This window comes from Oncorhynchus nerka, linkage group LG20 (assembly GCF_034236695.1).
Source record: "Oncorhynchus nerka isolate Pitt River linkage group LG20, Oner_Uvic_2.0, whole genome shotgun sequence".
NCBI lineage: Eukaryota > Metazoa > Chordata > Actinopteri > Salmoniformes > Salmonidae > Oncorhynchus > Oncorhynchus nerka.
Genome location: NC_088415.1, coordinates 92,711,162 through 92,725,477, shown reverse-complemented (window position 1 = coordinate 92,725,477; position 14,316 = coordinate 92,711,162). Strand labels below are relative to the sequence as shown.

The 14,316-nt window shown below is 43.3% G+C and overlaps 1 protein-coding gene across 1 annotated transcript in view; it reads right to left on the bottom strand.

Moving 5' to 3' along the window:
- Positions 1 to 14,108, bottom strand: part of LOC115124878 (protein APCDD1-like) — a 28,400-nt gene extending 14,292 nt beyond the window's left edge. The window contains exons 1-2 of the mRNA XM_065005983.1: positions 13,533 to 14,108; positions 572 to 758 (exon numbers count right to left, since the gene is read on the bottom strand). Coding sequence (XP_064862055.1) covers positions 572 to 758; positions 13,533 to 13,572 — 227 coding nt within the window. The 5' untranslated portion in view covers positions 13,573 to 14,108. The remainder of the gene's footprint in view (positions 1 to 571; positions 759 to 13,532) is intronic.
- Between the last annotated feature and the right edge of the window lie 208 nt (positions 14,109 to 14,316).

Genomic DNA, 14,316 nt, shown 5'->3' with positions numbered 1-14,316 from the left:
CGCCCAATTTTTCAGTTTTTGATTTGTTAAAAAAGTTTGAAATATCCAATAAATGTCGTTCCACTTCATGATTGTGTCCCACTTGTTGTTGATTCTTCACAAAAAAATACAGTTTTATATATTTATGTTTGAAGCCTGAAATGTGGCAAAAGGTCGCAAAGTTCAAGGGGGCCGAATACTTTCGCAAGGCACTGTATAATTTAGCCCAAACAACTACCTCTTCCCCTACTGTATTTATTTATTTATTTTGCACCCCATTATTTCTACCTTGCACATTCTTCCACTTGTTCTCAACTTGCCTACCTGGTTAAATAAAGGTGAAAATAAAAAGTAAAAATTAGGGTTAGATTTAGAGGTTTAGAATTAGGGTTGAGGCTAGGATAGGGTTGAGGCTAGGGTTGGGTTTGGAGTTAGGATTAGAGTTAAGGCTAGGATTATAATTAGGGTTGAGGCTAGGGTTAGGATTAGAGTTAGGATTGGGAGTTAGGGTTGAGGCTAGGGTTGGAGTTAGGATTAGAGTTGAGGCTAGGGTTAGGGTTGGGGCTAGGTTTGGAGCCTGGTTTAGTCGTACCTGGTGGAGACCCAGTGTCCCTCTATGTTGGGGGGAATCTGGACGGTGATCCGGGCCCCGTGGTGGAGATGCTTCAACATGTGGTGACACTGGGAGTGTTTAGCAGGACGACCAAACATCTTCTCCAGGGACAGCAGGCGGTTGGAGCGGCCCTCTGAGTAGTGGAGGGACGAACCCTCAGCCCAACCTAATGGGAGTTAACAGAGACAATAGGTTACAAACCCTCAGTCCAACCTAATGGGAGTCAACAGAGACAATAAGTTACAAACCCTCAGTCCAACCCAATGAGAGACAATAAGTTACAAACCCTCAGTCCAACCTAATGGGAGTCAATAGGTTACAAACCCTCAGTCCAACCTAATGGGAGATAATAGGTTACAAACCCTCAGTCCAACCTAATGGGAGATAATAGGTTACAAACCCTCAGTCCAACCTAATGGGAGTCTCAGATAATAAGTCACAAACCCTCAGTCCAACCTAATGGGAGTTAACAGAGACAATAGGTTACAAACCCTCAGTCCAACCTAATAGGAGTCAATAGGTTACAAACCCTCAGTCCAACCTAATGGGAGATAATAGGTTACAAACCCTCAGTCCAACCTAATGGGAGTCAACAGAGACAATAAGTTACAAACCCTCAGTCCAACCTAATGGGAGTCAATAGGTTACAAACCCTCAGTCCAACCTAATAGGAGTCAACAGAGACAATAGGTTACAAACCCTCAGTCCAACCTAATGGGAGTCAACAGAGACAATAGGTTACAAACCCTCAGTCCAACCTAATGGGAGTCAACAGAGACAATAGGTTACAAACCCTCAGTCCAACCTAATGGGAGTCAACAGAGACAATAAGTTACAAACCCTCAGTCCAACCCAATGAGAGACAATAAGTTACAAACCCTCAGTCCAACCTAATGGGAGTCAATAGGTTACAAACCCTCAGTCCAACCTAATGGGAGTCAACAGAGACAATAAGTTACAAACCCTCAGTCCAACCTAATGGGAGTCAACAGAGACAATAGGTTACAAACCCTCAGTCCAACCTAATAGGAGTCAACAGAGACAATAAGTTACAAACCCTCAGTCCAACCTAATGGGAGTCAACAGAGACAATAAGTTACAAACCCTCAGTCCAACCTAATGGGAGTCAACAGAGACAATAAGTTACAAACCCTCAGTCCAACCCAATGAGAGACAATAAGTTACAAACCCTCAGTCCAACCTAATGGGAGTCAATAGGTTACAAACCCTCAGTCCAACCTAATGGGAGTCAACAGAGACAATAAGTTACAAACCCTCAGTCCAACCTAATGGGAGTCAACAGAGACAATAGGTTACAAACCCTCAGTCCAACCTAATGGGAGTCAACAGAGACAATAGGTTACAAACCCTCAGTCCAACCTAATGGGAGTCAACAGAGACAATAGGTTACAAACCCTCAGTCCAACCCAATGGGAGTCAACAGAGACAATAGGTTATAAACCCTCAGTCCAACCCAATGGGAGTCAACAGAGACAATAGGTTATAAACCCTCAGTCCAACCCAATGGGAGACAGAGACAATAAGTTACAAACCCTCAGTCCAACCCAATGGGAGACAGAGACAATAAGTTACAAACCCTCAGTCCAACCTAATGGGAGACAATAGGTTACAAACCCTCAGTCCAACCTAATGGGAGTCAACAGAGACAATAAGTTACAAACCCTCAGTCCAACCTAATGGGAGACAATAAGTTACAAACCCTCAGTCCAACCTAATGGGAGTCAATAGGTTACAAACCCTCAGTCCAACCTAATGGGAGTCAACAGAGACAATAGGTTACAAACCCTCAGTCCAACCTAATGGGAGTCAATAGGTTACAAACCCTCAGTCCAACCTAATGGGACTCAACAGAGACAATAGGTTATAATTAGTAAGGCACTCAACAGAGACAATAGGTTATAATTAGTAAGGCACTCAACAGAGACAATAGGTTATAATTAGGGCACTCAACAGAGACAATAGGTTATAATTAGTAAGGCACTCAACAGAGACAATAGGTTATAATTAGTAAGGCACTCAACAGAGACAATAGGTTATAATTAGTAAGGCACTCAACAGAGACAATAGGTTATAATTAGTAAGGCACTCAACAGAGACAATAGGTTATAATTAGTAAGCCACTCAACAGAGACAATAGGTTATAATTAGTAAGGCACTCAACAGAGACAATAGGTTATAATTAGTAAGGCACTCAACAGAGACAATAGGTTATAATTAGTAAGGCACTCAACAGAGACAATAGGTTATAATTAGTAAGGCACTCAACAGTGGCAACAAGAGTTGTTAGCACCAGCATACGTTCTATTAATTTAAACAATAAAAAGTGCTTAGTAGGAGTCATTGTTTCCTGGGAACAATTTACACATAACATCAATGACTAGACCTTAGTGTAATAAGCCACAGTCTGAGATGCCTTGAAATACATCCACAGGTACACCTCCAATTGATTCAAATGATGTCAATTAGCCTATCAGAAGCTTCTAAAGCCATGATGTCATTTTCTGGAATTTTCCAAGCTGTTTAAAGGCAAAGTCAACTGAGTGTTTGTAACCAGCAGTGTGTTGGTTTGGCATTGAACTGAGAATGCACGAGCAGAAAATAACCCCACACCTACTGTAAAATATGGCGGTGGATACTTTTTGTCTTTGTAGGGAGACTCGGCAAGCTGCGAGATGCGAGCGATTTAAGGCGTTCGACTTGAAATCCAATGCGGTCTCCCCGTTTTCGAACCCTGCTCACAGCACTTTGACAAACCCAGTCTTTATTTGTAACGTGTCATTGGTGACTTCATATGGATAATGTGCTTAATACTAATAGTCATTTTAAGTCCTCAGAAAACATCTTCCTTGACAACCAGTTCGAATAGGCTCTTCTTCTCCAATACAAATTATCAAGGAACCTACCAGGTACAACCCTAAATGCGTAAACATTGTCACCCTCATAGATATCATCCTGACCAACTTGCCCTGTAAATACACCTCTGCTGTCTTCAACCAGGATCTCAGCGATCACTGCCTCATTGCCTGCTTCCGAAATGGGTCAGCGGTCAAACGACCACCCCTCATCACTGTCAAACGACCTCCCCTCATCACTGTCAAACGACCTCCCCTCATCACTGTCAAACGACCTCCCCTCATCACTGTCAAACGACCTCCCCTCATCACTGTCAAACGACCTCCCCTCATCACTGTCAAACGACCACCCCTCATCACTGTCAAACGACCTCCCCTCATCACTGTCAAACGACCTCCCCTCATCACTGTCAAACGACCTCCACTCATCACTGTCAAACGACCTCCACTCATCACTGTCAAACGACCACCCCTCATCACTGTCAAACGCTTCCTAAAACACTTCCGCGAGTAGGCCTTTCTAATCGACCTGGCCCGGTGTATCCTGGAAGGATATTGATCTCATCCCGTCAGGCGGGGATACCTGGTTGTTTTTTAAAAGTGCTTTCCTCACCATCTTAAATAAGCATGCCACATTCAAAAAATGTAGAACTAAGAACAGATATAGCCCTTGGTTCACTCCAGACCTGACTGCCCTCGACCAGCACAAAAACATCCTGTGGCGGACTGCACTAGCATCGAATAGTCCCCGCGATATGCAGCTTTTCAGGGAAGTCAGGAACCAATACACGCAGTAAGTTAGGAATGCAAAGGCTAGCTTTTTCAAACAGAAATTTGCATAATGTTTTGGGACACTGTAAAGTCCATGGAGAATAAGAGTACCTCCTCCCACCTGCCCACTGCACTAAGGCTAGGAAATACTGTTACCACAGATAAATCTACCATAATCGAGAATTTCAAAAAGCATTATTCTACGGCTGGCCATGCTTTCCACCTGGCTACCCCTACCCCGATCAACAGCTCAGCACCCCCCACAGCAACTTTCCCAAGGCCCCCCCCCCCCCCGCTTCTCCTTCACCCAAATCCTTATAGCTGATGTTCTGGAAGACCTGCAAAATCTGGACCCATACAAATCAGCTGGGCTAGACAGTCTGGACAATCTCTTTCTTAAATTATCCGCCGCAATTGTTGCGACCCCTATTACTAGCCTGTTCAACCTCTCTTTCGTATCGTCTGAGATCCCTAACGATTGGAAAGCTGCCGCGGTCATCCCCCACTTCAAAGTGGGAGACACTCTAGACCCAAACTGTGACATTTGGTGAAGAGCACATTGACTTGTTTAGGACTCAAAACTCAAAGTTTAGGACTTGAGACTTGTCTTGATACTTGATGGTCTTGACTTGAGACTTGACTCGGACTTGCCTCCAGCCGATAGAAACTTTCAACTTGTTCTCCCCACTAAGCAACGAGTCGGAATCAGAGGCCGAGCCTTCTCAGGTCTCTCCTCCACCCGTTACGGGGTCTGAGACGCCGAAGCCTCCCACCATTAGCTCTGACAAATTGAAAACTCTAGTCACTGGCGACTCCATTACCCGCAGTATTAGACCTTAAACAGAATCCTCTAGTCACTGGCGACTCCATTACCTGCAGTATTAGACCTTAAACAGAATCCTCTAGTCATTGGCGACTCCATTACCTGCAGTACCTGAATCAGTCACTTCCATTACCTGCAGTATTAGACCTTAAACAGAATCCTCTAGTCACTGGCGACTCCATTACCTGCAGTATTAGACCTTAAACAGAATCCTCTAGTCACTGGCGACTCCATTACCTGCAGTATTAGACCTTAAACAGAATCCTTCAGCGATGGAATGATCTGCCGATCCATGTGAGAGACTCAACCCTTAACTCTTTACATTTAGCCTATAACCACTACATTTAGCCTATAGCCATTACATTTAGCCTATAACCATTACATTTAGCCTATAACCATTACATTTAGCCTATAACCATTACATTTAGCCTTTAACCATTACATTTAGCCTATAACCATTACATTTAGCCTATAACCTATACATTTAGCCTATAACCATTACATTTAGCCTATAAACATTACATTTAGCCTATAGCCATTACATTTAGCCTATAACCTATAAATGTAGCCTATAACCTATAAATTTAGCCTATAACTCTTTGCATTTAGCCTATAAACATTACATTTAGCCTATAAACATTACATTTAGCCTATAACCATTACATTTAGCCTATAACTCTTTACATTTAGCCTATAAACATTACATTTAGCCTATAACCATTACATTTAGCCTATAACCATTACATTTAGCCTATAAACATTACGTTTAGCCTATAAACATTACATTTAGCCTATAAACATTAGATTTAGCCTATAACCTATACATTTAGCCTATAACCTATACATTTAGCCTATAACCATTACATTTAGCCTATAACCTATACATTTAGCCATAGCCATTACATTTAACCTATAACCTATACATTTAGCCTATAACCATTACATTTAGCCTATAACCTATACATTTAGCCATAGACATTTAATTTAGCCTATAACCATTACATTTAGCCTATAAACATTACATTTAGCCATAGACATTATGAAATACTTATCCGTACTGCTTATGAATGTGGTTTGTACGGGTAATGAATGTGGTTTGTATGGGTAATGAATGTGGTCTGTATGGGTAATGAATGTGGTCTGTATGGGTTATGAATGTGGTCTGTATGGGTTATGAACAGGGTATGAATGTGGTTATGGGTAATGAATGTGGTCTGTATGGGTAATGAATGTGGTCTGTATGGGTTATGAATGTGGTCTGTATGGGTTATGAATGTGGTTTGTACGGGTTATGAATGTGGTCTGTATGGGTTATGAATGTGGTCTGTATGGGTTATGAATGTGGTCTGTATGGGTTATGAACAGGGTTTGTACGGGTAATGAATGTGGTCTGTATGGGTTATGAACAGGGTTTGTACGGGTAATGAATGTGGTCTGTATGGGTTATGAATGTGGTCTGTATGGGTTATGAATGTGGTCTGTATGGGTTATGAACAGGGTTTGTACGGGTAATGAACAGGGTTTGTACGGGTAATGAATGTGGTCTGTATGGGTTATGAACAGGGTTTGTACGGGTTATGAACGGGGTTTGTACGGGTAATGAATGTGGTCTGTACGGGTAATGAATGTGGTCTGTACGGGTTATGAATGTGGTCTGTATGGGTTATGAATGTGGTCTGTATGGGTTATGAATGTGGTTTGTACGGGTTATGAATGTGGTTTGTACGGGTTATGAACAGGGTTTGTACGGGTAATGAATGTGGTCTGTATGGGTAATGAATGTGGTCTGTATGGGTTATGAATGTGGTCTGTACGGGTAATGAATGTGGTCTGTATGGGTTATGAACAGGGTTTGTACGGGTAATGAATGTGGTCTGTATAGGTTATGAATGTGGTTTGTACGGGTTATGAACGGGGTTTGTACGGGTAATGAATGTGGTCTGTATGGGTTATGAATGTGGTCTGTATGGGTTATGAATGTGGTTTGTACGGGTTATGAACGTGTTATGGAGTCCTTATATCCAGCAGGTACTCTTTCAAGTGGACAACGTCTTTCGACTATAGTCTCCTAGGCATAAATGACATCAGGGCATGTGTTGTCGAGTATTTCCTCTAAGAGTTTCCTTGATATGTTTCCCTGAATAGCTTCCTTGAAATGTGACCAACAGCTCGTTGGTATCTGATCCTGTATTGTTGCACCTGACACCCAGCCCTTACATACTAGTCACAGACTGTGTGCCAATAACTTCACATGTAACTATATAAAAACTGTAAATATAACTACATTATTTTCAGAACACGCATACCAGCAGGAAATACCACTTTTAAAAGATCAAATACATACCCTGAGTACTAGACTACAGGTCGGGAACATTGTCACAACATTGCCGTTTGTCTTGGAGATGGACTCATTCACTCACTGGTGGTTCTGTGTCAACTGGAAAAGTTCTCTGTGATCTAGAGCTCTGCTGGGAGCTCGGTGGTTCTCTTTTATTTAGATTAAAAAACCAACAGGAAAGGTTCTCAGTGATCTAGAGCTCTGCTGGGAGCTCGGTGGTTCTCTTTGATTTATGGTCAATCCATGTCATTTCAGCAAACCATGACACCCACCATCTCAGATTGTTCTGAAATCGTTTCTGTAGTTAGAAACCGATAAGATCAGCATTCCTGTGACATTATGCTGATGAAATATATATTATATAATTATATTATAATCTGAGAAATTAAGCTAATTGATTAAATCCAAATTGGCCATCTAAATGTATAGAATTCATATACACTGAAAAAATATATAAATGTCACATGGAACATTTTCAAAGATTTTACTGAATTTTACTGAATATGATTTTCCCATATAAGGAAATCAGTCAATTTAAATAAAGTAATTAGGCCCTAATCTATCTAAATAAATATAGTACCTAACATCCGATTTGGACCAGACATGTTTCGAACAATGAGTAAGAAATGCTCAAAAGCCACAAGTCAGAGTCAAGTATCAAGGCAAGTGGGGGGGGGGGGAATTTGTGTGAAGCATAAACACAATCAGAGGTTCAAGCACCCCCCCCCCGTAATCAGCAGGTTAGGAAGAGTACACAACCAATCTAGGAGGCACTCTGCCACAAATGTGCTCATTTGATCTTTTCCAGCTTCAAACAGCGTGGTGGCGAGTCAATCTGCAAGTCTAATCTAGTCAAGCAGTGAGGAGGGCACATAACAATACAGGCTCCAGACATCACCAGCAGAGAGGAGGGCACCTAACAATACAGGCTCCAGACATCACAAGCAGTGAGGAGGGCACCTAACAATACAGGCTCCAGACATCACAAGCAGTGAGGAGGGCACCTAACAATACAGGCTCCAGACATCACAAGCAGTGAGGAGGGCACCTAACAATACAGGCTCCAGACATCACAAGCAGTGAGGAGGGCACCTAACAATACAGGCTCCAGACATCACAAGCAGTGAGGAGGGCACCTAACAATACAGGCTCCAGACATCACAAGCAGTGAGGAGGGCACCTAACAATACAGGCTCCAGACATCACAAGCAGAGAGGAGGGCACCTAACAATACAGGCTCCAGACATCACAAGCAGTGAGGAGGGCACCTAACAATACAGGCTCCAGACATCACAAGCAGTGAGGAGGGCACCTAACAATACAGGCTCCAGACATCACAAGCAGTGAGGAGGGCACCTAACAATACAGGCTCCAGACATCACAAGCAGTGAGGAGGGCACCTAACAATACAGGCTCCAGACATCACAAGCAGAGAGGAGGGCACCTAACAATACAGGCTCCAGACATCACAAGCAGTGAGGAGGGCACCTAACAATACAGGCTCCAGACATCACCAGCAAAAAGAAACCCATGAAACAAGTTACACACACTCATAAACACACAACCTCGTGTGATGGATATCTGTCGGCTATATTAGCCACGATTTACTGTTCTTTGTGCAGCTTCAAATGTCAAACAAAGTTGGAAATTGTTTCGCCTCCGTCTGTCATTTTCTTCCCTCATGTTTTGCAAATTGCAATCCGTTTTTTTGTTAATACAGCGTCTTTATATCCGGAAATAATAATAATAATAATTATTAAATAATAATTTGGGGTATCATCATTCCAAGGGCTCCATCTGAATTCACCAGCCAGACGTTCCTCTGCACTGACACACACAATTTGATTGGCTGCTGTCCGACTGTAACCCGTTAAATGAAGAGTTGATGCGCTGCACACTTTTTTAATAGCATATTTTTTTATATCTGGACTTGGAGAGGGTTGGGGAGGGTCGGGGAGGGTCGGGAGGCTTGGGGAGGGTCAGGGAGGGTTGGGGAGGGAATCAGGGCAGGTGGAGTCATAAGGCTCACGTCCAAGTCAAGTCACAAGTCATTGGTGTTAAAGTCAAAGTCGAGTTGCAAGTCATCATATTAATAAACCCCAGGAACAGTAGCTGGTGCAGGGAACTAATGGGGATCCATAATAAACCCCAGGAAGAGTAGCTGCTGCAGGAACTAATGGGGATCCATAATAAACCCCAGAAAGAGTAGCTGCTGTCTTAGCAGGAACTAATGGGGATCCATAATAAACCCCAGGAAGAGTAGCTGCTGCCTTGGCAGGAACTAAACATTACATTACATTTAAGTCATTTAGCAGACGCTCTTATCCAGAGCGACTTCTCCATAATAAACCACAGGAAGAGTAGCTGCTGCCTTGGCAGGAACTAATGGGGATCCATAATAAACCCCAGGAAGAATAGCTGCTGCCTTGGCAGGAACTAATGGGGATCCATAATAAACCCCAGGAAGAGTAGCTGCTGCCTTGGCAGGAACTAATGGTGATAAATACAAATACAGTCTGTCCGTCCATTACTTAACTCTGTTCTGGGTTGTGTCCCAAATGCCACCCTATTCCCTATGCAGTGCATTACTTTTGACCATGGCCCACTGATCCAGTCTGACAGCCTGGTTTTATGGTCTACACTGATCCGGTCTGACAGCCTGGTTTTACAGTCTACACTGATCCAGTCTGACAGCCTGGTTTTACAGTCTACACTGATCCAGTCTGACAGCCTGGTGTTACAGTCTACACTGATCCAGTCTGACAGCCTGGTTTTACAGTCTACACTGATCCAGTCTGACAGCCTGGTTTTATGGTCTACACTGATCCAGTCTGACAACCTGGTTTTACAGTCTACACTGATCCAGTCTGACAGTCTGGTTTCACAGCCTACACTGATCCAGTCTGACAGCCTGGTTTTACAGTCTACACTGATCCAGTCTGACAGCCTGGTTTTACAGTCTACACTGATCCAGTCTGACAGCCTGGTTTTACAGTCTACACTGATCCAGTCTGACAGCCTGGTTTTATGGTCTACACGGATCCAGTCTGACAGCCTGGTTTTATGGTCTACACTGATCCAGTCTGACAGCCTGGTTTTATGGTCTACACTGATCCAGTCTGACAGCCTGGTTTTACAGTCTGACAGCCTGTTTTTTACAGTCTACACTGATCCAGTCTGACAACCTGGTTTTACAGTCTACACTGATCCAGTCTGACAGTCTGGTTTCACAGCCTACACTGATCCAGTCTGACAGCCTGGTTTTACAGTCTACACTGATCCAGTCTGACAGCCTGGTTTTACAGTCTACACTGATCCAGTCTGACAGCCTGGTTTTATGGTCTACACGGATCCAGTCTGACAGCCTGGTTTTATGGTCTACACTGATCCAGTCTGACAGCCTGGTTTTATGGTCTACACTGATCCAGTCTGACAGCCTGGTTTTACAGTCTGACAGCCTGTTTTTTACAGTCTACACTGATCCAGTCTGACAGTCTGGTTTCACAGCCTACACTGATCCAGTCTGACAGCCTGGTTTTACAGTCTACACTGATCCAGTCTGACAGCCTGGTTTTACAGTCTACACTGATCCAGTCTGACAGCCTGGTTTTATGGTCTACACGGATCCAGTCTGACAGCCTGGTTTTATGGTCTACACTGATCCAGTCTGACAGCCTGGTTTTACAGTCTACACTGATCCAGTCTGACAGCCTGGTTTTACAGTCTACACTGATCCAGTCTGACAGCCTCGTTTTTACAGTCTACACTGATCCAGTCTGACAGCCTGGTTTTACAGTCTACACTGATCCAGTCTGACAGCCTGGTTTTATGGTCTACACGAATCCAGTCTGACAGCCTCGTTTTTACAGTCTACACTGATCCAGTCTGACAGCCTGGTTTTACAGTCTACACTGATCCAGTCTGACAGCCTGGTTTTACAGTCTACACTGATCCAGTCTGACAGCCTGGTTTTACAGTCTACACTGATCCAGTCTGACAGCCTGGTTTTACAGTCTACACTGATCCAGTCTGACAGCCTGGTTTTACAGTCTACACTGATCCAGTCTGACAGCCTGGTTTTACAGTCTACACTGATCCAGTCTGACAGCCTGGTTTTACAGTCTACACTGATCCAGTCTGACAGCCTGGTTTTACAGTCTACACTGATCCAGTCTGACAGCCTGGTTTTACAGTCTACACTGATCCAGTCTGACAGCCTGGTTTTACAGTCTACACTGATCCAGTCTGACAGCCTGGTTTACAGTCTACACTGATCCAGTCTGACAGCCTGGTTTTACAGTCTACACTGATCCAGTCTGACAGCCTGGTGTTACAGTCTACACTGATCCAGTCTGACAGCCTGGTTTTACAGTCTACACTGATCCAGTCTGACAGTCTGGTTTTACAGTCTACACTGATCCAGTCTGACAGCCTGGTGTTACAGCCTACACTGATCCAGTCTGACAGCCTGGTTTTACAGTCTACACTGATCCAGTCTGACAGCCTGGTTTTACAGTCTACACTGATCCAGTCTGACAGCCTGGTTTTACAGTCTACACTGATCCAGTCTGACAGCCTGGTTTTACAGTCTACACTGATCCAGTCTGACAGCCTGGTTTTACAGTCTACACTGATCCAGTCTGACAGCCTGGTTTTACAGTCTACACTGATCCAGTCTGACAGCCTGGTTTTACAGTCTACACTGATCCAGTCTGACAGCCTGGTGTTACAGTCTACACTGATCCAGTCTGACAGCCTGGTTTTACAGTCTACACTGATCCAGTCTGACAGTCTGGTTTTACAGTCTACACTGATCCAGTCTGACAGCCCGGTGTTACAGCCTACACTGATCCAGTCTGACAGCCTGGTTTTACAGTCTACACTGATCCAGTCTGACAGCCTGGTTTTACAGTCTGACAGCCTGGTTTTACAGTCTACACAGATCCAGTCTGACAGCCTGGTTTTACAGTCTGACTGGTTTTACAGTCTGACAGCCTGGTTTTACAGTCTACACAGATCCAGTCTGACAGCCTGGTTTTACAGTCTACACTGATCCAGTCTGACAGCCTGGTTTTACAGTCTACACAGATCCAGTCTGACAGCCTGGTTTTACAGTCTACACAGATCCAGTCTGACAGCCTGGTTTTTACAGCTGACACGGATCCAGCCCGAGAGCCCGGTGTCACTGCTGTAGGGATAGGCTGCAATAAAGTCCCACTTAATTGAATGTTAGATTCACTTAAACACACTTTTGGGTAAGTGGATTCTAAAAGGTATTTTTATCTCGTAGCTCATTTGAAGTGGTGGCCAAGTCATTTGAACAGGTCAATTTAAGTCCAGTAATCTACTCTGAGAGAGAGAGAGAGAGAGTGTGTGTGCTGTGTGTGTGTGTGTGTGGAGTAGTTGGCCCTGTCTCCCATTGTGTTCATCTACCCTGTTGCCATTGCTACGCTTTTATTACTTTCTCTGCCTCAAGTATGTCCAGCAATTTGGCCAAACACATTGGCCAAGCACATTAGTCATTACCAAATACTCTGTTCAATTCTGGTGACAACTTTTCGACTCATGGGTATTTTACCATATTATACAATTATCAGGCCAAATAGAGAAAAAATATTTAGAAAATGAGTTACATGAAATGACATGAAGCACAAACCAGGCTGTATCACATCCGAACGTGATTAGGAATCGCATAAGGCGGCGCACAATTGGCCCAGCGTCGTCCGGGGTTTGGCCGGGGTTGTAGGCGGTAATAAACCCCAATAAGAATGTGTTCTTAATTGACTTGCCTAGTTAAATAAAGGTTAGACAAAGGTTACACAAGACTATGGCCCAATGAGGTATAGTTTGGCCCTATATGGAGGGTCTGTAACATCTAGTAATATACGGAGGGTCTATAACATCTAGTAATAGTAATTGCGGAAAGCAAATTGATGAACTAACTTCATAATTATGTGTGCGTGCGCTTGTGCACACTATTGTTAAGGAGTGGATTTCATATGGACTCCAATTAAAAGTAATATTCAATTATTTAAAAAGGAACATTTCTATTTTATAGTTACTTGAAAATTTAGAATTAGACAGCGAACACCATTATTATAAATTCAGTAAAACACATATTGTAATGTCTCTTACCGAAAACCGCAACGACGAGTAATACTACGGAAGGCCCCATTCCTGTAGACTTAGAACAGTGATGAGCCTGTTTCTATTGAGTGTTAATGTTTCCTCAACGGCGCGTCCTCAGTCAATACTTGATGGAATCCAACATTCTGTGTCCATAATGTGTCTCAATGATATCCAGCAAACATCAGAGGATGTTGGAATAATGAGTTTAATTGTTATTCAACAGATTTTTTTGGCAACGCAAGGAATCATTTCTTTACGTGTTTGTACGGCTTCGAAGAACGAAGAAACGAACGTCCCGTACTCCGATCCATCTAAAGTTTAAGTGCGCCTCGTCTTCTATTACAAAACAAGAAATGTTCGACTACAGAAGTTGTCGACATGTTTTTCTTTGTCTCCCCAAACTAAATAGAACAACGTGCTGCAACGGAATATAGACTTGTGGAGAGACGCTCATGTTCCTGCAGCACCACGGAGAATCCCACTTTATTCCAGCAGATTTGTTTCATTATGGTAATCTCTGCGTCGGAGTCGGAACCCCGTGCGTCGTCGTGTGTCGAGAGGAGAGCGCTAGCAGAGAACATCCCCCCAGTCTCCATCCGATGAGTTTGTAGGGGCGGGCGGGTGGAGTGGATCCATGTGTATTCTAGGCTTGCCACATGATTCTAATCAACACTTAGATTTTTTGAAGAATAGGCTCCAATTTATGCATATGCCTAACATACAAATGAATAGTGTCGTTTTTTCCCCATGTTTTTTGAATGTATTTTTCACGTTTATTTTTTATTTTTTT